General features: G+C 37.9%; 4 protein-coding genes across 8 annotated transcripts in view; all 4 read left to right on the top strand.

The window, feature by feature from the left end:
• Positions 1 to 670: 670 nt before the first annotated feature.
• Positions 671 to 5,175, top strand: LOC105212801 (endoplasmic reticulum membrane-associated RNA degradation protein). Of its 5 annotated transcripts, none has more exons than XM_054231920.1 (5): positions 671 to 952; positions 1,018 to 1,346; positions 1,408 to 2,579; positions 3,186 to 3,346; positions 4,928 to 5,175. In XM_054231920.1, the coding sequence occupies exons 1-4, from the start codon at positions 769 to 771 to the stop codon at positions 3,325 to 3,327; spliced, it is 1,827 nt and encodes a 608-aa protein (XP_054087895.1). In that variant the 5' UTR covers positions 671 to 768; the 3' UTR covers positions 3,328 to 3,346; positions 4,928 to 5,175. The 5 variants fall into 5 exon arrangements, 4 of the variants coding, with proteins under 4 accessions (XP_054087895.1, XP_054087893.1, XP_054087894.1 ...); XM_054231918.1 differs by having other exon boundaries at positions 4,577 to 5,175; XM_054231919.1 differs by having other exon boundaries at positions 3,186 to 3,350.
• LOC105212799 (protein disconnected) overlaps positions 3,280 to 27,575 on the top strand; it is an 83,224-nt gene continuing 58,928 nt past the window's right edge. The window contains exon 1 of the mRNA XM_054231921.1: positions 3,280 to 3,407. The gene's annotated coding sequence lies outside the window, so the exon portion shown is untranslated. The remainder of the gene's footprint in view (positions 3,408 to 27,575) is intronic.
• Positions 4,953 to 6,571, top strand: LOC105212802 (uncharacterized). The gene is made up of 2 exons (XM_011185082.3): positions 4,953 to 5,695; positions 5,761 to 6,571. Exons 1-2 carry the CDS (start codon positions 4,953 to 4,955, stop codon positions 6,293 to 6,295), a joined length of 1,278 nt encoding a protein of 425 aa, XP_011183384.3. The 3' UTR covers positions 6,296 to 6,571.
• Positions 24,041 to 24,911, top strand: LOC105212800 (uncharacterized). The gene has a single exon (XM_011185079.3). It carries the CDS (start codon positions 24,169 to 24,171, stop codon positions 24,775 to 24,777), a length of 609 nt encoding a protein of 202 aa, XP_011183381.1. The 5' UTR covers positions 24,041 to 24,168; the 3' UTR covers positions 24,778 to 24,911.

Below are 27,575 nucleotides of genomic sequence, written 5' to 3'. Positions count from 1 at the left end.
TTTGTAAGTACTCGGTTAACCGAACAACATGAAGAAGACGTATGAAGACAGAGAAAAATCAAACAACATTGAACGAAAATTAAAGATAAAACTTGAGAAAATTCAAAGGAAATGTGCAAAATGAAAAATTTTTTATTTTATATAAAAACTTAAAATTATTTATTAGCACCCAATAGAAGTATAAGTTTCAGAATTGGTCCATTTTGGAAGAATTTATTGGATTTGAATTGTTTTGTTATGATTTTTCATTTTTTAGCAAATATTTAATATAGCAATTTATTAAACTGCAATTAAGGGATATTTAACTCATTTTTATTGAAAAACATACCTTTAAGTGAGTACTCGAATTAATGAAAAATTCGATGCAACGAATTGTCCTGACAATTAATGTGTTCGTTATTTCGGAAAACTACTGTATATCCATACATAGTTTATCAAGATAACAAATCCTGTCACTACGAATATTGCCAATGATAATTTGTAGTAATAGATTACGGACAGTTGCTTGGCTATAAATATCGCCCGAATAGGCGTATTGTTATCGGGATTCAAAAGTTTTTTTTCCTTTATCGATGTTATCGATATGCGAAAGCTTCTTTTTAAGTAACAATTTAAATTCCAGTACAAATCGTGTTCTGAATTAATATTATTAATTGTAAATGTTTTATAAATGTAAAAAAATAGAAGATTTTAGTTTCTTCTGAATGACTTTTGTTTTGTTTATCGACAGAATACTTTTGTCATCGCCAATCAGCTGTAAATTGTAATATGCAAACGAAAATGGATAATGCCAATGAGCGCAAACTAATAAATAAACGAATTTTAGAATTTTATGTGTGTTACAACAAATTCCCAAATACAGAAATATGGAAATATTTATGCTCTGATTGGACATTAAATTTTAAAAGAGTGTATGAATTATATGAAGATAATTTGAAGCCCGGTGTAACAGGTACTTTTATATACAATAATTTAAAAGTACTAAAATAAATAATAATATTTGTTAAATAATTACAGATTATAGATATGAGGAGTACCTAGTCTGTTTTCGAAAGCTGCAGCCGATATTCGAAGGTATTCACTTCTTGTACTTCAATGCTCAATTGGATTTAAAAAAGTTAAATGTTGACTGGCTTGGAGGCAATGGCAAATATTTGTTAGAATTTTTGGAATCAAATGAAATCGCTGAAACATTAAGCGTAGAAAAAACTCTAGTTTTAACATCACTTCTGGAAAATGCGTTGGCAAATTTGTACTTTGTTAGCAGTGGGAATTGTACACCACCACATTTGTTGCGGGACTTATTACGCACAGAAGAACTCGGCAGTATATTCGGATTAGAAATAGTGAGTAGTGAGTTATGTGTAAAACATAAATATTTACTACAAAATAACGTACACATTTCAGATGTCCTTATTAAGAATAATTATGGGTTCGCCCAATGCAATAAATCTGCGAAACATTGTTTGGCATGGCTTTCCACATCCTAAAGAAATACCAAATTATTATACCTCAATACTAATAATCATTATACACAGTTTGGGCTCTGTGCTGAAAAAAAACAAAATTGATAAGTTGTCTGAACGTCCGAAAGCTACAGACCTTAAAATATTATGTGATCAGGTTTCAAATCAACTTTCATTACCTTCAAAATCGTTAAAAGAGAGTGAATACTTTGAACAAATAAGAGATAATGTGTTACTTCCCAAAGATTTTAAACAGTACTGGTATAGACTATTGCAATATTATGAAAGACAACAGCATTGGAATTTCGTAATATTGATCATACCTCAAATCGAATTATTACTAAGGCTGATATATGCAGAAGCAAATGATTTAGATGTTACTGCCAAGTTGGATGAGTACTATATCACAATGGATTCAATATTTGAATGTAACGTTATTACTGAGGATACTAATAGTGAAAACAAACTAATGAATGGAGATGTACTAAATGAGGGCATGCTCAAACTTACATATGATTTGTTTATAGCTCCAAATGGACCACGTATGCGAGATAAAATTAGTCATGGTGAAGTTGATATTGCTGCTATAGATTATACGGAATTGTGTGACATTCTGCTTCATCTGTCCATGGGCTTATTACATTTTGAGCAGCCGTTTCAAAAATATGAAAGTATTTTTCATTTAAATTGCATAACAAAAAATGCTTTGCATACAGCAATAGAGGAATATGAAAAGCTGACTGAAAAACATTTAATGAACAGAAATGCTCACGATTTAAGTTTTATAAGCGAGAAAACAGCGCCCACAAATATAAAAATATTTAATCGCCCAAAAAAGGAATCGGAAGTAAATCTTTTGGTGTTAAGAAATGCAAAATTTGTGCAAATGTCTTGTGCAAACTATGAATATTCCATTGAAACTAAATTAAAGCTGTTGCAACAACGTGAATTGCATTCTAAAAGACGACGCACTTTGGAGCGATTGCTGGAAACTCTGCCAAATATTTGTAATGTGTTGAGAGAAATCTTGACTTGTCTCATGTGTATATTTAGCAAGCTGCAAACTGATGATTCAGTTCTTCAAAAGGAAGGGACTTCTAAAACCCTGTTAAGGTAAAGCCATACATTTCAATTATAATCAAGATTTAAACTTTTTACAGAAATAGATATTTAGGACAGAGATTACAACTAACCCAAGATCGCATTTTTGCTATGTACGGGTGATATAACTTTTCGGGCGCTCAATGTACCTGCATTCCGTGTTTATATAATATTTTGTTGCTATTTTAAGTAAACCAATGCTCAGATATGTCGAAGCTTTTGTTGCACGAATATTTGTTAAAAAAGGTTAATTAAATTAATATTAAATATAGGTAACGGAGTATTCGGTTTCTGAGTTCTTAAAAGTATATAAGATTTTGACGAAGATTTTCTTCATTGCTAAGTGAATTTTAGGTGTCATGCGAAGAGAAAAGTGGTGTAGCATACATTTAATTTCCATTTTCATGACTGGTATTATCAAATAACTCCCTTCTAACTGTTCTATTTGCTTGTTTTGTTCAACCAATGTACTCGTACGTTTTGTACCCTTAAAAATCAACGAATTGGTGCAATGAGTTTCATCGGACAGACAGACATAACTGAATTTATATAATCCGTTCTTTCATTACAATTTTGTTTAATTTTTTACAAATTCCTGCGATATTGATTTCATTTCAGATTTTTAAAGCACACCTTAAAGTTGACTGAAAATATCGCCAAATATTCCAAAGAGAGCAGCAACGAATGGATTAAAGCGGTTCAATTGTGTACGAAGTTTACTGAAGTAAAACTACAATATTATCAAAAAGAATACTTCTAATTGTGGACTTTCCGTGGGCGTATGTATGTATTTCAGTTAAATCAATCTGTTGCAAAAATTTGTGTGGTTTAATAATTAATGTAAGTATCTGCACTCGTATGTACAAATGTTTTTGTAATTTGATAATTTCTTGGCATTTTACGCTTACGTGTTTCCCCATCATTTAAACTTGTCTATCATCTCGGATATTTCTGGGGCAATTACCATTGCAGTAAATTTGATAAACAAATGAGCGACAAAGCTGTAAAAGATATTTGTAGTAATAGTTTTAACTGTACAAATTTATATATTTATGAATGTGGCATCAATCCATTTTTTTTTTTTTTTGCATTCATGTGTGTCCCCGTTAAGTTCATAGACATATGTATTATATGTATTCATATGTATGTATATGCATGCGTATGAATCTTTATGTGTAATTGTATGCCTGCATTCACTTGATTTTTATTGAAGACTTGCCTTGGCCATAACTTATGACAAATGAATGAAATGTTAGCACTAGTGGCATAGACAGAGTGCCACATTTAACGTTCCCACCATTAAATCGATGTCACGCATGCCGGTGCAAAATATGGGCAAAACATTTCATTACTGTTGTTTTTGTTTTAGTTGCTTTATGGCATACATGTCAAAAAACTAGTAGCAATATGGTCGGATCATTCTGTACAGTGAGTACGATTTATGCAAATTCTTGAACTACGAGAATATATCACTTTGAAATGTTCTGATATTTTGCAAAAGTTCGGGGCGAATACATAGGCCTCAAAAGTATACATAACAAAGAAATTGAAATTATTCTTACAAATTTAATCAAAAAAGACTAAATTCCATTAGTGATTAACGAATCTAGCTAGTTTCTAGTTCGAGTCTAACCTAAAATAATTTTTTGACAAGAATGCTTCCAATTTGCCATTGGGTGCGCATATTCACAAGAGCCTGTAAACCTAGACTGAGCGGTATGGCTTTTTAGTGATGCGTAAACACTTACGTACGTACTATATGTACATATGTATGTGCGCATGAAGTTTTATCGCGCTTGAGTGATTTCGAACAGAAAGAGCGGATCTGTTTTACTGAAATGTCGCATGATTGTTAAATTGTTGTTGCTGTGGTTCCGGGAGTGCAACCCACTTTTGTGGCGAAGCTAGCGGGTTCGTTGCCTAGTTAGATCGTTGCTGTTTTTAGTATTATTATATGTATTTTTTCATTTTTATTTTAACTGTTTCTTTTGTTACTGTTGGTAACATAGGAAGGTGTTGTTGTGGATTCCGATGCGAGAGCTCAGTTTTTCTGATCGTTCGACGATAAGCGACACAGTTGTGTTTTCTATATGCCGGATCGCACAAAGGCCATTACAAATATACATATGTACTTTGGTGCTACAAATGATTTTTGGGGATGCCTTGTATTGAATTTCCGCTGAGCACTGCAGTCGCTTTTCAGAACCTGAATCGAGTGGTTGATTACGCTGCTCGCTGAGCTGCTGATATAGGATAGTCTGAAAGAGTGCAAATTTTTAAAGTCTAAGACAAACGCAAAATAAGCTCAAAAGCATAAATATTTTCAACTTCCTCGAACACATTTTTTGCTCATCTTACAGGGAGGTCACAAAATATAGCTTGAATATGCATGGTCCTCCAACTAAGCTATGGGTGCTGGTGTATCCTGTATTTGCGAGTTCCTGTATTCTTCTGGGATGTGCTATGCAAATACCTCAGGATGTTGAAATACTTGAAGGATTCGAGTTCGACGAGAGCCCAGAATACTACTCCACTGATTCAAACTACTACGAGGCCAGAAGCTTGCTATCCGGCTTCCATAAAGCTATCCGCAATAAACGCTCAACATTAGAATATGATAATGCTAAGGGATTACCATTGGCAAGTGTAACGCCACCGAATGGCTTATCGGAATTCTCTCAAAATATCGGTACACAGCAAATAAAGGTGCACGGGAAAGAGGAAAATAATGGGGAGGATAAGTTGGAGTCTGACATGCCACGTGCAGAAAAACAAGTAATGGATCCCGACTATGATTACTATTCTCAACGTCACATATCCAATTGGAATGACGCTTATGGTTCGTCAGCGCTTAGTGGTGCATCGCGAACAACAACAGACAGGGAAGATGTTATGGCCGATGCCAGTACTAGTTACGCGTCCCGAGGACGACAAGCTCGTGTAAATTTCATTACGCAACCCAAAAAGGACCTGAATGATGGCGCAAAGGAGCTGACAGAGCCATTTGTGCCTAAACTTCCAGTTGCAAAGCCTCATTATGATATGAAATACCCCATTACTGCGCCAACCTACAACTATGAGATGTATCCATCTCGTTCTTATGCGCCATATTTACGTCGCTACGACGGGTAAGATTCCATCTACATAATCATATAAGAAAAAGTATTTTAAAATGAGTCTAATATTTCTCAAGGTTCGATGAACAATATTCTCGTTATGATCCTTACAACTATGAGGACCATTATTTACACCGTCGGCATTACGATCCATATGACAGCTATAGCCCTCGAGTACCGCAATACCCTGAACTATATTATAATTATCCCGATCGACGTTATGACATTCCGGAGCCTAGAGAATACGTTCCTATGTACAATAATGAAATCTACGATAAGTCTCCATATCCCGCAGTCAACTATCCCGCTAGTAATAGTTACGCATCAACAAAGTATCCGGAGTATCCGCGAAATCAAAGGCGCATAGTATATTACGCGCATTTGCCAGAAATTGTGCGCACGCCTTACGATTATTCCAACCGATACGACCGCTATGACGATTTAATGAAGGCAAACAAAGCCATGCCAGGAGCTTACAAATATGAAAAACCGTTGACTGGGAATGCAGGTGCTGCCAGTACAAATGCCGATTCCTACGATTACATGAAGCGCGACAAAAAGGATCGACCAACGCCCAAACCCATCAAACCGAGCACCAGCGGCCGACAGTAGGTGCGGAAGTTGGTTAAAGCTCCAAGCGGTGTTTGGTTAAGAAACGCCATTTGGACATTTCTCAAAGTAAACTCCAATGTACTCAAAACTTCGTTATCACTTAATTTTTTCTATAAATATAGCGGATAATACGATTCCACAATCTCAAATATGTACATTTGCCACACTCCTTTATTGTGCGAGCTCCAATGTCTTGTTTTTACTTATAAATGTATGTTTCTATATTTGGTTCATTCGACGAATGTATGCATTAAATATAAATATTCGGAAAGCAGAGTTGAAGGTTTCAAAATCATTTGCGACTAGTATTCATTACACTTTGTTAATCAAAAGAAAACAAAAATTATTAATTTGCAATCAAGTCAATTTCAGGTTGGTTTGACTTGCCTCGGGATACACAACAGTGAGTCGACGATTTAATTACACTCCTCGTTAGATTGCAAGTGCGTTAGATGGCATGGGAGTGCCCGAGTTACTGCGATGTCACTCTTCAGTGATTCATGCTGCTGGGTTGGCCCGCTGTACGTGGGGAACACAAACCAAAGAATCACATTAACAAATATTCCGGTCAATTTGAACGCAGCGTGGCAGCGCCATTCACCATTCACCGACACCGGCGACAACAGAAACGGTCCAATGCTTCAGCTGCTGCTTCTGGTGGCTGGCACAATGCCCGACCACAAATTTGCATTGCCTTTGCACAGCCACATCGCTACAGAGCAGCTATTGGCAGCGTCACTTCCTACTGCCCACCGGAAATATGTTTAATCTTGCGTTAATAAAACGATGACGCTTTGACCACTGTTCCCCTTTGTTGTTAACTCATTAATGTGTGTGTTTGGTTGGGCCAGCACACACGTGCGTGGCTGTTGCCCATGGAATTTCGAAATAAAAATACTTATTTTAAGCTGCGGCTCCACTGGGTTGGTCTAGGGACACGGGCGACTCTTTGCGAGCACCATTTTAAATTCATTAAATACGAAACACAAACATATGTACGTATGTATATGAATAGACAAGAGCTCTACTCTGGCAAAACGCTGCTGCTGGGTTGTGTAAACTCGCCGACAAACCATTCTAACAGTCGAGCGTCAAGTCTTCATACATACATACATACATACATACAAGCGAATGTATGTAGAGGGCGCTGAAGTTAGCTTTGTTTTGTTTGTCAATTTGTGCAGGGTTGACGCTGACTTTAGCCAATACCGGCTGTGGTTAGAAGTTTATTCGGACGGCAGCAGTGCGAGCGCTGACAGTTGACTTTGTTGGCTTGCCTTTGGTGAATTGGCATTGAAAGAATTTGTGGAATTCTTAATTAAATTTGCATGCATGCAACAGCTTCCAGCATCTGTTGGACTCACCGAACTCCGAGCTAATCAGCAAACAACTACGAGGATGTATGTATGTATATGTGTAACTTTGGCTAATTTCTGATTTCGCTTAACTGAAAACTTTCGTTTGAGACTTTCTTGGCGTGAACTTTTGCCAGGCAAGTGAAAGAACTTTGTTAAGAAGTTTCACTTTGTAGTACGAAACAGATGATGGAAGCGCTTTCAAATTGCTACGCTCTTTTATCGTTGCCAAGTGGGTGAGCGCTTTGCAGAACACAAGAAATACATGAATATTTAAAATTTAGGAAAGGTGCTGATACCAACAAGTACCAACAAGTGATTTGATGAGTTTTATACGGTATTTGCGCCAGGTCAACCAACCATTAGTAAGTTTCTCGCTGAAGATGGGCGAATAAAATAGGTCGTTACGGGTGTTCAATTGTAAGAAACCCGAATTTCGTCGATATGTGGCAATTATCAGACCTGGCTCTAATATTTCATTCCGGAATCCATTTGATTGTCACCCAATTGGAGTACGTACGAAGCACCGTATCCAAATCAAGGAAATACGTTTGACCTGATAACTAACTGATTCCATATCAGTTTAAGTTAATCGAGCGAAGTACGAGATATTTATGAAATCTTTACATGGGTTTGTAATGTCCATCATTTGAAACTCAAAAAATCTAGAACTATTAAAAATTAAAAAAATCGTGTTATGTTTTAGGAACTTTCGAAGAATTAATTACAATCTTTACTGCTAAAATTTCAATGCAACAAGGCCTTCTGAATACAGTAAAGGGAAGTTTCACCTCAATCGGAAATCTATTCTAATGTTAGCATATGCTCACATGTAGCTTCTTCTCACTTTACTGCCGTTCACTTGCAGCCGTTTTGGAGTCGTACATATGTATGTTTATGGTGAATCCATAATTCATAAAGTGCAAAGACAATGGCGTCGGTAAAGAAATTATTACGCGCCACGTTTTGTCGCTAAGACGACACACTACGACACTCCCGCAGCAGAAAACCGAAACTGAGCAAAGCCAAACGGAGCTCGAAGGCAAACGGAAGCGCCATAAAGTTAGAATCCACCGACGCAAAGCCCCAAAAGCGTCCACCAGCACAGGATTAGCGAGTCAGTCGACTGGAAGATAAATGGCAACTTAAATGCCTACAAAGCGACAAGGAAGTGCTGAGGCATTCGTACCCCTGCCCTCTCCCGCAAACATACATAAATGCTCACATAAATTCATCGATGCAAATGACGTGAAGCGTGGCTAAATGAAAATGTTATGATATGCCTTGTGGCACACATAGAGCCAAACGAAAGTTCATGTGCGTACCGAGCAGTAATTGCTCTTTTCGGCAGGCGGCGGACGGCAGTCGTACCAGCCAAGAGCTAGAGCGTCGTGTGAGTTAATGTTTTTTCGCAGCGCATTTATCTCCTTCGCGCGACATTCTACGCACATTAGCTGCAAATTGATACATAAACGCAGTAGGTGGCGCGAACGGCGGCAGGGAGCACGAAGCCATGACTGAACGCGCCCGCGGCAAATGCGGAAACTCAAATAAATAAAACAAATGCAATTTCCGCGATGACAGGAAGCGGCTCAGGGCATCAAATCCACTCAGTTGACAGTTCAAAGCTCGAGAATGCCATAACAAAATTTAGGGAGTTTTAAATTCAAATGTTAAACAGCATACCTTTGAAGCTGCTGGAGAAGTTTCATTCTTCAGCTGTCCCAATAGAAAATAGCAATCAGGTATATCAACAAATATGTCACCTTTGAACTTTAATAATTGGTATAGGGTGGATACCAGCAAGTTCGAAAACGCTTCTCAATACGAAATATTCTGTTTCAGAGAATGTCCAGTCTAATATATGGAAGGCAAAAGCATAAAAAACGTCACAAGAGACGACACGGTAGTTAAAAGCAACTAGTGGCTCCAATTTCGAGTTACAAGGTAATATTAGAAAGGAATATATTTGCTTTTCGTAGGGTCCAGTGCATATTGTACAAAGTTAGATGATAGCGTAGTATCACACAACAGAAAGAGAAGAATGAGGTGACTATTTAGAGGTAAAATCGATCGATATCTTGAAAAAAAGGTGTCCTTTCTTCCCTTTAATTTGTGCAATTTCATGGCAAAAGTGACTGACTGCCCATCTATGCCGTGGGCTTGGTTTGTCCATCGTCTAGCTGTCAACGTTCGACCACAATCAACTTAATCAATTTCTAATTTGTTCGTAAACATTTCGCATTTTGCGTGTCAAATTGAAATTGTCCTTTTCTTAATTATTCTCTCTTCTCGGGTCTTTGCGACCGTCCACGAGCCCACCACAAATGCATGTTTGAGGACGTTCATTTGTAGACGGCTAAATGAAAAGTGTGTGTGTGTGTCTGTAAGTGTGAAGGGGGAGGGCAGCAGCTGATGACCGGTTACACTTTCACACGTTGCACCATTTGCCTGCGTAATGAGTAGGTCATCAAACAGCACATTAATCTCGTTGGCCTTGAGGACTATGTAGCACCAACGATACCGTGGTGAGATTCATCTATTTGTTACACGAGACTCGTCGAGTGAATTCCCAAAATTTTCTGTTGAAACATATGCATATGTGCACACATCATTCTTACATAAGCTCTTACTGCGTTAGAAAATCGATAATCCGAATTTTTGTGTCCAAAATGCCTGAATTTCGGGGAAGGGAATCTGCAGAGACTGTGACGTTGCATGCATTCGCTCGTTGCAGCAGTTTTTCGTAATCACCATTCCCGTACATAAGTACAGGTGCGAGTGCATATTTTTAACGGTATACTCAAAATGAATAAGGAATGCCTGAGTGCGGACGAAGCCAACTATTGGATACTTTCTCTCTGCGCGATTTCAAAAAATTAAAAGCTCAAAGGCGATAGAAGATTTCGAGGTGTTTACAAAACTTCACTGTAAAAATTGATGTGTACAACCGTTGGTCGAATAAAATTTTATAATCCGAGCAACATGTTGTGGGAGTAAAAAACAAAGAAGTCAGTATATGTATGTATATCCTCTATGTAGTAATGCCATGTAATACATAAGCGAGTAAATGCTGCTCACCATTGATATGATAACTTTTATTCGCTCGTAAAAAATGTGTGGTCGCCCATGCAACTGAAGATAAAAAGAGAAAATAAAGACTCTCAAACCATTGAAGAAAAAAGTTAAAAAGAATTGTAGCTGAGGAGTGATGTGCTGCTGAAAGTCTTCGATTTTATTGGTTGGAATTTATTTGGGACGACAATGACCCCCGTTTGCCGCTTGTAAAGTACACAATTGGTTTGTCACAGAAACTGGCGCGGCGGCAGTTGTGACTGCCATATCGACAGCAGCAACGCCATTATTTTGCCATCGACATTCTTGTTGTTTTTGCTTGCAAGTAGGAGTGTCACCAGCATTTTTACCGAGAGCAACGTGTCCTCCACTTTGGGGTTGCCTTTGCTATTCTGCCGTGAGTCGGAAAGAAAAATGTCTGTACAGTGTACACGAACCTAATATTTGCAAAAAAGCGAGCAAATAAGGAGAGCTATTGCTTTTCGGAGAACTTAGCTCACTCTCTTCGTTGGAATGCTCTGCTCTTGCTTTTCTTTGACATCTCCAGAGCATGTGCACTAACGCATTTTAAGAGAAAATTTGATGTTTGATTTTACTTTAAATACATTTGTATAGTGGATTCTAGAAAAGACCTGTTCTTCCCAAACACAAAACATACAATGTGTGAATTACAAAAAAAATTTGGAAAATTGGGGAGCGTGCTGCTGTCCACTTTAGGTTAGACCTCTTGTCTTACAAACGACATTCATACTTAAGTTGATATTGGCCAATATCTTTCCTTATTCCGAAAATTAGTCAATGGCGGGGGCTCTCATACCCAATGTCTCAGTGATCGATTAATCGTCAGATTCTGTTTCTATTTATACTTTGTAACTAATAATGGCCTTAATTGTACCGTATTTAATTTGCCGATTTGATTCAGACAGAAAAGCATATTGCTCTTTCTACAAAATTTGTTATTGTTTCGAATAACTGTATTGCATAAGGAAATAATGTATCCCTATTGGTACAGGCTACTTGGATAGCTACACATACTGGCTCTTTGTGAGGTCAACGAAAACATTGATATCTATAGATCAAGATAACCTCCACGTATCGGCAAAACGCTTAGAGTCTTTCACAAATTTCTAAAGTTTGCTAATATCTTGTTTACGTCGAAGTATAGTGTAAACAATTTTAAAAGCCATATTTTTCCGTTATAATCTTAAAGTACGGGCAATTACACCTACAGTCATAATAGCTTCTCTTCCAAAGTTATTAAAAGAAATTGCCACACTTAATCATCCTTTCGTCTTATGGTGATGAAAAACCGATTCCGGGGATGTGATTAGTGAAGTCAGTGCCAACAGGCGACCAACTGGCGACCGCGAGTTACGAACAGCAAGAGCAAAGCAGCATTTAATCCGTTTTGTTTAATAGACGGCCGGCCACTCTCCTTCCGCGTCTCGGTGTTGAGGGCGCCTCAAGCGACAGCCATTAATCATCCGCCAAGTGCAATGCGCGCATCTTGGAGCAGATTTCAATTACTAATTACGGTTGACATGTGGTGCCAAAGCCACAAATTTGCGTTTAAATTCGCCGCAAGGGGAGCTCTAATCAAAGAACACGCTTGTTTTTATCAAAAAAATTGTAATGTTTTTACTAGCTCGCTTTGGGGTGTTTTGATGAGGAAAATTGGAGTGCTAAATGGCCCGAACCTGCACAGTTCCGCTCTGAGGGTGTGTACGCGGATAACGGCTAGTCGTTCGGCCGTCGCGGTGTGAAATTCGTGAAACATGACACCGCACTTAATTTACAATTCATTTGGTGCCATAGTGCTTGTTATTACAGTTATTGTTGTTACAACAGGTTTCGCTTCGCTCGGGATGTGCCACACGCCATAATGGTCGGCTTAATTGCATGATGAGTCGGTGGTTTCTTTGCTTTTTCTGCGTTTTTCCTTTTATTTTGTGTTGCTTTTAGGCGGTACTTTGTTTTTGTAAAAAATTAGGTATATTATTGGCCATTATAACGGTATTTAGTGTCAAAATATGGTAATAACCTTTTGACATTTCCAAATAGCGGACGTAGCGAGTAGCTGCCGCTTACAAGTTTACCGTAATTCCATAGACAATGTTGTGACATTGGATATTAAGGAGAGCACATCTGTTGGATCTAAAAAATTGACTGCAATTACTTGAATATTTCCAAAAAAGAATTTCGTAGCAGATCAAGATTAACTACACCAGCAAATTGCAATTACTCTTCTTCACCCGTTGAACTCAAGCTTCCTGATCCTTCCTATTTTATTGCGCTGGCCGTGCTCGGAGTCGCCTTGTTTGCGTAGTTATTTACCTTTACATTGACCGAAACCGAAACATTGCAAAATATCCTCAAGCCATCCAGTTAGTCTAATGAGCTGCCATGCATATTACATGCAACCCATTGTAGGGCATTAATATTCCCCACCCGTCTGCACTCAGGCCAATAGTATAATAGTTGTTGCCTGTTGTAAGCGAATAGTTGTACACTTTAAGCGATGGGCAAATCTGAGGCGCTTTGCTTGTAGTTTCGTCCACACTGATGTTCCTCACAATGAGCAATAATACATATGTACATATGTAAATAGAATCAAGTACATATATATAAAATCAGCTGTGACTTGTTCCATAAGTTTCTCTTCAAACTCCAATTATGTAAATAAAAATAGAGAAGTTAATATTTTACCCGGGTCCACAATAAATACAGTTACAGTTTGTGTCCTAATTACGGCAACGGGTGGCATAATTAGTAAGCAGTACTTGATGTATGTTGAAACTAAGACGTAACAGGGAATGGGAAGACTACTTCCGCTAGTGAGAGAGAGAGAGATCTCTGACAAAGTTGTTAAAACAACTCCGAACTAAGATAGGTGATATTTGAGGTTATGGTATAAGGTGACCGGTAGTCTTGTCTTATTCCAAAAACTGTATAAGTAATTATCTATATATATATATACAAATTCCATGTCACGTTGTTTGTCCGGGATTGGCGCCTAAACTACTGAACCGATTTTAATGTAATTTTGCATACGTCTGCAGTTTGGTCCAACTTAACAGATAGCCATTCGATCAAGCGATAATTTGAATTGAAATCTTGATATCTTAATAAAACTTCTTACACGTTACAATGAGGAATATGAGATTGTATTGTAGATAAGCCAAAAATAAAAAAGAAGTTAAGAAAACAATAAGACTTTTGCAACAGATAATCACAGCACGGAAGGGCAATAAGATTTACACATTTTTAAGTAAGTGGGCGTGGTAACAGCTCAACATCCATCTGTCCGGTCGGCCATTTGGTCAACTGATAATTTGATGTGGATAACCTAATATAATTGAGCTCACTCTTAAACCTTGATACTAAGAGAAGATTGGTATTCTTGATGGTCAAAATCGTACTTCTGCAGCGACTAAAAAATAGTAGTTAAACAAAAAGGGTTTTAACAAAACGCACTACTCTTTGACTGCTTTGATTCAAATTGGATGCTTATTATTTTGACATCCTTCTGTACTTTTGACAATGAGAATAACGCATGTACAAAGCATTTTATGGCGAAATGTTGTTGATTCCTCAGCACAAATATTATTCTTGGGAGCGGTGGAATAGAACTGCAACAACAATGTATTAATCTGCTAGACATTTTATGACCTATTGTTCACGACAAATCTGAATTAATAGAGGTGCCAGTATAAGATAATTATTTGGATCATAACTGATTTAGTAATCCCGATACTTTGGCAGCAAAAAATTTTATGTTGACAACATTAACTTCAAGATACAGCAGTTGTTGACAGACATTTAAACAAGCTATAACATTTTTGTCTATATTTTAAATAATTAGTTACTCCATATATAATTTCACTTTATCAAATAATCAGGATAATGCATGTCCAGGTTTACTAGTACTCTATAAAACCAGTTATGGCACTGAAATTAGGCTATTGAAGTAAAATTTCGTATGAAGGATCGCACCTACTAAGTTTTTTGTTCATATCTCGTAAACTACTAAAGCTATATCAAGGAAACTGTCTAGAGCCGTTTCTTTTAGGTACTACCTTATACAGTCCAAAAGTGGAGGAAATTGGATTATAACCACGTCCACCTCCCATACAAAGGTTATGTTGGAAACTACTAAAAATGCTTTAATTCAGCATAGTAAGGAAAACCACCAAACCAGAAACCTTAAATTCATTATAAAAATGGGACAGAAGAGCAAAATGGTATACAAAATTTTTAATGGGCATGGTTCCGCCCACTTATGGGTCAAAAACCATATCTCCGTAACTACTCGACCAATTTCAAAGAAATTCGGTTCATAATATCTTCCTAGCTCCCAATGATATGGTGTGAAAATAGTCCAAATCGGTTCACACGCCTACTTCTCATATACCAGAACTTTGAAGTCGGTCTGAATCGTGTACTTTACTATATATAAAGTAAGTACTAGTGAAGATATCGGAACAGAACATTGCAAAAATACTACATTTAAGGTGCCACTCCTTCTAAAAATCGCCATAATCGGACCTTAAAGGGGGTAAGGTTTGTTTCATCAAAAAAAGATCTTTTTTCATGAATTTTTTTAGAAAAAATTATTGCTGTAGGTTTATTTTACTTATTATTATATGAAAGCCAACATTTGAAGGATACTTAAAAAAGTTTTATCGAAAAATAGCGAGGAATAACGGATTTATCGTCGATCTCTGCAGGCACCTCGAAAAGAAGTTTTTGTGCGGGGACCAGCCTACAGCATCACTGGATCATCCGAAACCAAAAAATCAAAATGCTTTTTTTAGTTTATTAGTTTATCTTTCAATTGACGTCGAGTTTTTTTTAAATTTTTAAATTTTTAAATTTTTGGTACCATTTTCATGCCAAAATGACGATTTTAGACGAAAAAATCGACCTATTTGTTATTGTAAAATTGTTAGTAATTAAAATTTTTGGAAAAACTCAAAACGTCATTCGAGAGCTATATATATGTAGAATATTTGTTCAAAATTTCAAAACGTAGGCTGGTCACCGACTTTAAAAATGACATATTTGGGAAAATCGATTCAAAGTTTTGTACACTCAGCGCAGGTAGCTGGAGGTACCGCTATTCAACCTGCTGTAACTTCGTTAGTTTTTCTCCGAATGACCTAAAACTTTAACACATTATTCTTGAGATGTTGATGGTTCAGAAAAAAAAATTAAAAAAAAAACAAAAAAAATAAAAAATAAAAAAAAATAAAAAAAAAGTTGTCAAACCTTACCCCCCCTTAAGTATTCAAGGCTCCATATAACGAACACGAGGATCTCAGAGCTTCTAACAAATATTTTACCGAAAATGGAGGAAAGTCTCTCAGATATTTTGAAGGAATTCAGAGGGAATATGTTTCTTCTAATAATATGTTCTTATACCCGAATTCTTGTACTTCTTGCTCCCGGTTACAGCCGAGATAAAAACAGCGCGTCATTCGTTCTTCCTTCTCGCAGGGTAATCTTTTAATTGAAGCTATTGAATAAGGTTTTTAGGTTTTTTAGGTGCATTTTAAAATAAAAAATAATTTTTTTTGTAAATCCCAATCACGATTTCGACACTTTCTGATTGTACGCCATAAAATCAAGGTCCAAAAATGACTAGGTTTCCTAAAAGTAATAACAATTTCCGATTATGGCTATAAAAATTCGATTTTTTTTCACCCAAAAATAATGTTTAAAGAAGTTCCTTAATTCTCATTGAAGGCAAACTCTGAACTGCGAACTCCGATGTACGCGTAACTGCGTATGTGCTCTTAAACGACTGAGTATATAAATTATTTAAATGATTATTTTATTATCACGAAATGTGTGAATCACATTTTATGAAAATTGCGAAATTATACAAATGTCTCGCATTTATGGCTGTAACTTGTGCCTTTAAATACCGCTACGTGCAACATGCGGTGTGTGGAGGCACAGCCGAAAAAAACGAGAAGCAAAACAATGAATTTGGCGCATATTCACCTGTGATAGGAGAGGGGGAGCGAGCAGATGCCGGCGCTGCGGCTCAGACTCGGGCTCTGCCTGAGCACGAATTTTAGTGGCAATCGAATGCCGGGACATCTGGCAGACAGTAAACGGCGAACAGGGTGAATATGTTTATTTGTCACATTAACATTTATGAGTGTCACGAGCGTCGGTTTTATTACTTTTACGAGCTTGTAAAATTCGCTACAGCGGTGGGGGAGTGTCAAAACAAGCGCAGAAATATGAAATTGCGAATATTAAAGTGTATTAAAAATTCAGCTGCTCGGCAAATCTCGCCTCCTCCCTCACGCAATGCCGTTCCAATGAGAGGCGTCTGTCGAGAGCGCTGCATTGAAAAATAGGGATTGGGCGCTTTGAATAATTGCAAATTACTTGACTTTTCCGTTTGCAATTCTGTATTTTATTGCCTTTTGCAGCAACAGACTTGCACGACACACAATCGCTTTGATAATCCAGCCCTCACAATGGCAAGCAGATGCCAATTCTATGGCGGCTTAAGATGGGGAAATCAATTTACAAATGTAAACTTCTGCCGAGAGTCCTTATTGCGTCGCGTTGCACAACTTCAACATTTCAAGTATAAACCGACCTGCCTCGACTTTTGCTTGTGCACCTTCACATATGTATATACATACATACATATATACAAATATATAGTCAAGTGATTGCGAGGGAGAGGCGGACAAGGAAGGCTTGAAACAGAAATGCTTTCAAACGTACAGAATTTAATTCATTTTTATAAAAAAAGAGACAAGGATGTCGGAGTGCATTTCGTACGCTGCATTTAATCTGCGAATGCGAATGCTTTTCAGTGCTAGCAAACGCTTCTCCTTTCACCTTTCAGATGAATACATGAAGTCTTTTGATGCATGGTCCATCGTAGAGCAATTCTCCTAATACAATTCACTCATTTCTCTTTCAAAGTAAATAATCGTAAATACCAATCTGCCACTGAGGACCCTTGGTAATGGCTGACGCTTCAGTATTTCAAAGAGAGAATCACGATTATAGAATAGGCGCACATTTTATTCAAGGGTTTCCAGTCAGTACAGCAATATTAGCAATTATTTTACGTCCAAAAGAATAACAATTTTAAAGGACATAAGAAATATGAAAGGAGAATTTGATCTACCGATTTGTCGTAAAATATTGGAGTTAAATCTCCGAGGAGCTCTGTGTCGGAAACTCCACTTCGTTATTTTGTCCCATTTCTGCACCGATTCGTTGCACTATGAACTTACAAAGTGATTGGGTGTGACGAGAATCCGTGATGGGTTTGTGACGCAGCACAATTTTAGTTCAGTCATTGTTTCGCTACCAAAATTGGACAGTGATTTATAAGGTACGGAGCGATGGTCTTTTGCGACTGACATTTAATTAACTCCGTTGGGGAAGGAGTCAGACTAGTTTTGCTGCAGACGCTAAGATGACAGACACTTTTAGTGGCAAAGTGATGACAAAATGTCAGCAAGCTGGTGAAAAGGAGCCGAAGGCCTCTCTGAAGCTGATAGCTAGAGGAGTTCAAGACGAAATAAATTCAAATGTTATAGGTAATTGCTGTAGCTAGTTCACGACTCATACACGGAGGACGTTGAGTTGAGTTCAAAAAACTAGAAAAGCCGAGAAGCGTTTTTAGTATAAAAATCATGAAAGCTCCACTTAACCGTTATATTTAGCACTAAGGGAATATAATACAAATACGGCGCTACCAAACTGAGGATATTCGCATTGCCTGTTGTTGTTTACATATATATTTATTTAGATGTATGCCACACACGCATGCCGATGACTGCGAAATGGAAGGAGTTTAGGTGGTTGAACGTTTTTCAATCCGAACTACGTGTTTGTTTTGTTAAAGTGAGCGGAAAAATTCTTTTCACCTTTCACGCAACCTGATATTTATACACCGGCACAAAAGTCACATCGCCGCATACAGTACAAGTGTATTAGGGTTTCCTTTGACGTATCCTTGCACTTAACGTATCCTTAAATTCACTTAAAAATATTATTCCCTCATACTTTGCGTCACAGCGAACAAGAAAACATTAAAGAATCTGACTCGCAACCGCATTTTCTTGCGCCAACAACTCTTAACAAAAAATCAGCGTACATTGAATGCGGCTTTTCATGCGTGCTTCAGCCAATTTGATCCCGGTTCTCCGCCCCCTCGACGGTGAAGGCAACCACGTGAAGTTCCCAACACACGCTGCAGCATTCCAACTCACATGTGCGGTGCTGTGTGCGTGTGTGCTCGATAGGTTTACCCAAGGACTTAGAACTGGGACTGCCCGCCCGACCCGCGGAAGCCTCTGAAGCGCGCCGCCTTGCACGGTTTTCAACCTCTTCGCAGTAGTGAACTTTCGAATGTGAATGTGTCTCAGCCGCAAGCTTTGTGTGACTGGCCGCACAGTTTGCAGTTTGGAGGCAAGTGAGCATTGCCGGTTCGCCACATTCGAGGAGTGTGTGCGAGAAATTGTAGTGAAAGATTTAATGGCCTCTAGGCGTTTGTCGTTCAAATGTTAGTTTGCCATTGCCGTTGGTTCGGTGTGCATTTGCGGTTCCAATAAACGTCGAGATCTGTGGTTACTGAGTGACTTTAAACTTTTATGAGATAAAGACATTCAGCGCCGCTGGGAAATTGCTAAACGTTTTCCAGCTGCACGGAGTTGGGTCTTATGATTTGTGTGTGCTCTGAGCTAATCATAATGTTGGCAATTACCTTAATAGCTTGTTTATATTCTAATGCATGTAAACTATTTATGGTTAATTTCGACTAATTAAATTCATTTTGGGAATAATTCGCCCGAAATACAAACATTCAAGTGCCGTTAAGTGACTGCATGTATGCTAAACTTTCTTGCCGACGCAAGAAATGACTTAATAAATTACATTTAGTTTCCATGGTTTATTTTTCAAAGGTAGAAGCTTGGCCAAGAAAAACCGTCGAAGTCTGCACATTTGATTTTAAGATAATAATTAGATGTTAATTATAATTCTTAAGATGTGTACTAACAAATGGAGCTCGGAAAAGAGATTCATTCACTCTAGAACATTTTACTGATACATTGACCTTTCACCTTTTTGCTTGGTTTGGCTTTATATTTTAAATAGGACGTTAACCAAGGGTTAAGTTAGGTTAGGTGTTCCATTAAGGGAAACACTTTTAGACTATGGAAGACAGTCCGTTGTGAAGCCAGGATATATATTAATACTCGACTTACTAAAATTCTGCAGAGATTTTTCACTTCTAAAACGGCTAATTCACGCGGTTTTTAATTGATCTCATAAAGGCGCAACATTCCATAAGAAAGTGATGAGATGATTCCACCTCCTCTTCCAGGCAGCTTCCAGAGGTAGCATCCGCTGAGGTTTTTAATCTAACAGCGTGGATCCCGATGGGACAATGACCGATCCTACGACTACTGAAGAGCTCCCTAGACCTCTTGCTATTCACTCTAGGATAGTGCTAGTGGCTGACCAGCGCTTGCTCAGTTTAGCAGAGATCCAATCGTCCAGTAGTAAACCACAATAGGAAGCGATGCTCCTACTTGTTCCCATGCAAACTTATCAGTCTTACAATTTCCCACGACTCCGTTATGGTCAGGCACTCAAACCAGTCTATCCGTGAAGTAGCACGATGCCACTGATGGTGCAGAACTCAGGGCTAGTATTACCGCTCTTCTATAGGAGTGAATTGTTACTTCTCTGAATGTTGCTAGGCTCCGGAGAAATATATCCGCCGGTACCTTTATAGCAGCCATTTCCGCATGAAAAAGGGGAACCAGAAACTAGAGTCGATAAAAAGTTCCCGACAGTAAACACCTCCACCTACCTTCCCCACCAACTACGTTTCGCATGGAAACTCATTTTTATACTCTCGCAACAAAAGTTGCTAAAGAGAGTATTATAGTTTTGTCCACATAACGGTTGTTTGTAAGTCCTAAAACTAAACGAGATATAGGGTTATATATACCAAAGTGATCAGGGTGACGAGTAAAGTTCAAATCCAATTCAAAAAATTGAGATATCTTAATGAAACGTGGAACACGTATTCCTTGGCACCATAAGAAGGTTAAGTTAGAAAATGGCGGAATCGGACCACTGCCACGCCCACAAAATGGCGATAACCAAAAACACATAAAGAGCTATAACTAAGCCATAAATAAAGTTATGAAAATGAAATTTGGAACATAGGATCCCATTAGAGAGGGGCACATTTGGATGAAATTTTTTTGGAAAAGTGGGCGTGACCCCGCCCCCAAATAGGTTTTTTGTATACAACTCGCAAACCAATAAAGCTATATAAACCAAACTTTCTGCAGTCGTTTATTTTAGCCATTTCCTTATACAGTCCAAAAATGAAAGAAATCGGATAATAACCACGCCCACCTCCCATACAAAGGTTAGGTTGAAAATTACTAAAAGTGCGTTAACTTACTAACGAAAAACGTCAAAAACACCAAATTTTACATAAGAAATGGCAGAAGGAAGCTGCACTGAGATTTTTTTTACAAAATGGAAAATGGGCGTGGCGTCGCCCACTTATGGGTCAAAAACCCATATCTCAAGAACTACTCAACAGATTTCAATGAAATTCGGTATATAACACTTTCTTGACACCCTGATAACACGGGTGGAATATGGGCGAAATCGGTTCACAACTACGTCTACTTCCCTTATAACTCAATTTTGAATTCTTTTGATTCGTTCACTTTATAATACATATATACATTAGGAACAAATGACTGTGACATCACTTGTGGAACAATTTTCAAAATCGAACCATGACTTTTCAAGGCCCCTGATATCTAACATGAAGAAATCAGTGCCTAATAGGGGCAAATACCTCAGATATTTTTATGTAATTCATTCCCTCTGAATTTTTTTCTTATAAAAGTTTCTCTCTGTAAATGAAATGGTAAAAATCGGGTCATAACTTCCCCCAGATCCCATATACCTAATTATAAGTAATATTAAATTAAGTGAGCGTATAGTCTTCGATACATTGTATCTTGGTGGTGAAAACGAGTGAAATCGGTTTAGGAATTACCTCAGTCCCCATATACTATTTATGATGATTTTCGTTATTCTATTGAACTTTATACCGAATATATGGGTCGAATTGTGTTATCTTTATTAAATTACATCAATAAATTGCGAGAGTATAAAATGTTCGGTTACACTCGAACTTAGCCTTTCCTTACTTGTTATAATATGTGTCGTAGACTATGCTATAGCTGGTCCGATATTAGATACAAATTAACCGATGCAGATGATGGTAAGATTAGTTCCATAACCGATTGAATTCAGTACCTCCTGTCGGCTGGGGTGAGGTTCCACCAAATTACTATACTTCCTAGATGAAATTGTAGATACCTCTAAATGTAACTTTTGATTTCGAGTATAGATATAGTCTTTAAATCAGGGAGCTATTGATCGGTGGTGCATTTTCAAGTTGCTCCTTTCTCCCACAAATTCATATCTCTGTTGAGTTGAAGCATATGGGTTTATGCATTCCCAAAGAGCTTTTTAAATTGCTCCAGTTTATTTATTTATGAAAAGCAAAAACGTTCTTCATATGGTAAGATCTCAGAGGTAAAAAATAACACGAGTATAATCTACGTAGAAAAATGCAAATTTTAATTATTTCAACAATTTTTTTCACTCAAAAAGCAAGCCAAATATATATACATATATAAAACGACAAAAATAATTAACAAAATATTTCAGGTGCACATTGTGAGGCACAATGTCAGAACCTGCATATTTAAAAAGGGTCTTCTTTGAACAGCGCTCACTGCTTCTTCTTCTCACCCGCTTGCCTTTTCATCTGGATATGTTTTCTTAGCTGCTTTTCGTGTTTACTTTTCAAAAGATTTCCCTCGGGGGCGAAAGTTCAAAAATGTTGCCAAATTAATATGTCAAGCGAAAGAGTTGTAGCTGCTGCCTAATTATGCAGCACATTCAATTTCTGTTGTTCACCGCTCACCGTTGTTGTTGCTGTTGTCGACTTTTAAACTCTTTCAGCGTTGGCAGCGTTGAAAGTTTCATACGCACTCAGCTGCCGCAGTTCAATGGGGACATTTTTTTACCCCAAAGGCTAATATTAAATTAATGCAAATTACATAATTTCACCGTCACCGCTGGGGCAAGGGGTAAACAGGGCGAAACAAAATAATGGTTGTGTATTTAAAAATTATGAAAATGTTACATTTTAAATATTAAATACCCCGAAAGTAGAGTTTCACGAAAGTTAATGAAATAGAAGTCATTCGCTCGTCATTTCCGGGCGAGAAAGGTGACTCTTCATAAAGCTTAATGTGTTCATTAGTAATATCTCGCTTCTGTACTTCTAATACTGGATATCCTGCTTCTGAAAGTCGCATAGATTTGCTCGTTTTCCTTTAATTGATTTTACATAGCAGAGTTGGCGAAACGAACGCGCACCAAAACATAACTATAACTGCATTTCTAAAATATAAATATATGTAATTGGCACATAAATGGCATGCTTACGACTGTCACTGAATGAGTAAGTACTCCAAACATATATTGGCAACAATTAAAGATCTCCGCCGTTTACGAGGCCTGCGAATGTGTTAAGAGTACGAGAGGGAGCAATTAAAATCGACATGCGTTGGAAGAGGTATGCATTCTGCTGCCGTTTTTCTCCAATTAATTCGCTACCTAATAAAACAACAGAATTAATAGCGCCGACGAATCCGAAATAAAAAATTAGTCATTACACATACTGACGACTGACACAAGTGTGAGACAATAATTACCCAAGTATGTGTCGCTGAGTAGTGAAATGCCCACACAGAGCACGAGGTCACATCTGAGTGTGCTTGGCTTGTAGCTGCGGCTCCTTATGAGGAGGTCCTCGGCTCTCGATGTGGGCACGACACGAATAATTGCTTTTGTTTTATGGCGAGTTCCGAGATTAATGACGTAAAAGCTTTTTACTTGTTAATCTTACTGGGGGTGGTCTCCGAAAGTACACTCACACTTGCAAGCGACACGAATGAAGTGTTCGTGTGCTGTAAGTACTCCATAAGGACATCGACCTTGGCGATAATGTTTCGCTTTATAGTTTGAGCTTCCATTCGGTTGTATTGTGCAGAAGAAGCAGCTAATCATTGTCAAACTGAGTAAACTTTGTCCCATTACCGAGAGTATTGTGTGAGCTCCGCTACGCTCCACCACATCCACTGGCTGCGAGAGTTGCCAGGTAGTTTTCACCTTGAGTTTGGACTACAACTGCAAAAATAAAAAATCAAGAAGTATGTAATTTCTTGTCACTAGCTTATATAAAAATTTACATAAAAATTTCAAAGAAAAAATTCTTGTAATACCCAAACATAAGCTATTGAGAGAAAATTAAAAAAAAAATTCAACTTGTCTAAATCAAATATGCCGAAAGCCATACAGGGAAAAGAAGTTTTGGAGGCGCTTGCCGAGTTTAAGGAGCCCGTGACCTTGGAGGAAATCGTTCGGTACGTTGCAGAAGCTAGTTCACAATCAGCAGATAAAGTGAAGAAGCTGGTCGAGGATGTATTGAATGGTGGAGTGCGGTATGGTTTTGTGCAGAAGCACAATGAGTTCTATTACCGGGTATGCGACGCTGTGGATGCTATAGATGATAGCACCGAGATGGACGACGATGACGAAATCGATAGTGCGGAAAGTTTGGAGAGTGTGGACAGTGGGGACGTAACACCTGAACCGAAATCAAAAAAGGGCACAGAGTCAAGGCCAGTTAATACACGCATGCCCTCACGAAAGGTATCGAAAACGAAAAAAATCAACAAATACGAAAAGGATCGGAGAAGTAAAAAACCGATGGATATGCTCAGCGACGAAGAAGAGGAGGAAGATGAAGACGAATATGCCCACGATGAACACCGAAGTAGGCGATCCCATAAGTGCTGTAGTGACTGCGACAGTTTCCACCGCACACAGTCGATTGACGACCACGGTTACTTGCGGGCTCGGAGTCGCTCGGCATCGCGCCGTCGATAGAGCAATGCTGGCTAGAAAACGTCATTTGTTGTCGTATGAGTAAAATTAGTTTAACATAGTAAAAATTGTCTGTGAATTGTAAAATTTATAGTAGAAAATAAAAAAATGTGCAATTTGATTGATTAAACAAAGAAGTTTCTTTGCATATTTGAAACGAATTGTGATCACAAAGTGATTTTGAAACCGCTTGGCAACCCTGACGGCAAAACAATAACTCAGCCACCGGCCACCATTCCTCAGGTCTTGCATTGAATCTTGCTATAAACATTGCGCCGAATGCGAAAGTTCTAATTACTGTTGCTATGGCTTTTTTTCGCCATTTGACAAATTTCCGGAGCATAAGAGCCTTCTGGGACATTTTCCATACTCCCGTCCATTTAGCGCCAGCAAGAAGGGGGCGAATGTAATGAGCGTTGGAGGTGGTTCTTCGCATAAAAACACGCAACACTGAAATTTAGTTGGCGTGGCTTGCTTGTTAATGAGAATCAATGGACCCAGCGAGATTGTGAGACACGACAACCAGAGTGGTTAGAGTGCAGACATCGACGCTTCCAAGCTCACAATGTGCCGAGGTGTTGTCGTAAATAGCAAAACAATGCACAAATAACGAGGCGGCTCAACGAACCTTTCAAGATTTATTTCTTTTTGTGCAAATTGAAGTTTGCTACTCATCGGCCTCTATAAATGGGTGTGCATGTGCACACGAAACGCAACTAATATGTAGCCCATTACGGAAGACACAATAAAACAACCCAAGACAAAGGTGGGTGTTACTACAAAAGCATTAAATAACATTGCTTGACATTTATGACCTTTTCCACCGTTATTTCTGATAGAAGAAGAAAACTATTCGAACAAATGCATGAAGAGTCATCTCATTTGTGTTAGTATCTGTGGTGCGCGTAATTAAACTGAATAATTGTTCGGTAATAACGCTTCGCTTCGTATAGAGAAGAGACACAAGACCCCTTAGTAGCTGAGCATAATCTACTTTCAAAAGATCATCAAACAATGAAACCGTACTATCACTATTCACTGTGGCAGAATGCCTAAGCAACTTTAGAAGACTTCAGTTCTTCTGACCATTCAATCAAAACACTATGAATTCAACGTTGAATCGTTCGACTCAAACAACTATATTATTTAGATATATAGTGGGCTGTAGAATCAACGAATCTCCGGAATTAAAACGTTAAGCTACCTCACAAAGAAGACTTTTATTTGATATATCTTCTTCTTATTTGATATTTTTTATGTGGATTGAACTTTTGGTTACTATCAGTTGTCCGGGTTGTTCTCGTAATTCCGATAAAATAATAATAATCAGAAAAAGCTGAAAAAGGTGATGTTCATCTAGACCGCTCGATCTTCAAGAAACGAAGACACGATATACTGAATGAAACATAAATATTTGTGTTTTGGTTAATGTTTTCTTATTAAATTTAAAGCAACAATTTCGTGACTCACGTATTACATATGGAATGGGAAACCGAAAACCACAAGAGAAAGGGGCAATTGTCTGCGTCAACCAGGCATGGAGGCACATCGCACTCTGGACTTCAATCATTTCTCTTAACAAAACTAACCAATCTATCCTTTCGTCATACAAGTGGTTCCATCCACCCTTGTGAAAGTGTCACAAAAAGAAATCGAAGATAACCCAAGTTCCGTTTGCGCTCATACAATATATCACCAAACTTCAGTAAGAACATAACAAGCTTACGAGACGAATTATGTGTTTGATACAAAATTAAGTCTCAGTGCAAAAATGAGAACATAAATAATTAACAAACTTGGCCCGGAATGAATGATAAATTTCACAGCAACCAAATATAGTCAGCCGAAAATAGAAGTCAATAACGAAAACACAAGGTAGTTGGAGAGATAAGTTCGTTTAATATTTATGTTCGCACCGTACTTGTATGTATTCTGTATTCTGCATTCTGTATATGGTATATTGTATTTATTCGCACATTCATATGCACCTATAGACGTGTGATGCCAGTAGAGATGTTCTATAGTTGAGTTGGTCTTCTCCATCGTATATTTGATTGGTGAAATTAAGAGATGAATATCGCACATCAGAAATATATTTAAAACTAAGTCTTCGAAATCAGTTCTTCCTTCGAGAACTCAAATATTTACAGGAACGAATTTAATCCCCGAGCAAGTACGAAGTATTGCGACATCTGTGTTTCATAAAGAACTTTAGATTTCAATCCATAGACAGGAGTGTTTTCATTGGCATCAAAAATTACCAGGTTTCCTATCCAGCTATCCAAGTGGAGGCTATCAGCCTCCCAACCTAACCTTAGAATTCGTTGGTATTGAATCAACCGAAATAAGTTTCAAGTTCCGGTGAAGTAAGCTTTATCATCTGAGTTTGACATACGATTGATATAAATTAAAAGAGCTGGAAGCATACATAAACCCTTTAAAATGCAGATATTATGTTGATATTCTAGTCATTTCATATTGGAATTCCTCATCTGGCAGATGCTGATTTTCCAACAGGGCTTGCATGCCAATGGACTTGCGGCATGCCTAGCCCGACTATGATTGTTTTAGTTTGGCTATTCCGTATGTAGATGTAATTCATCAGTGATTTATGAAAAGCAAAACAATCTGGACATGGTGGAAATATGCAAAAAGCCGACAAGAGTAATTTCTCATTTCACTTCGCATGGCAAACTGATAAGCGGCGGTGTCGAGAGGAAACTAGCAGATGCATTAGACGTACGAGTACACGAGCACAAACGCCTGCATATATAATACATACAAACATACATACGTATATA

Source organism: Zeugodacus cucurbitae, chromosome 5 (genome assembly GCF_028554725.1).
Source record: "Zeugodacus cucurbitae isolate PBARC_wt_2022May chromosome 5, idZeuCucr1.2, whole genome shotgun sequence".
NCBI classification, from domain to species: domain Eukaryota; kingdom Metazoa; phylum Arthropoda; class Insecta; order Diptera; family Tephritidae; genus Zeugodacus; species Zeugodacus cucurbitae.
This window is presented reverse-complemented; position numbering and strand designations above follow the sequence as displayed.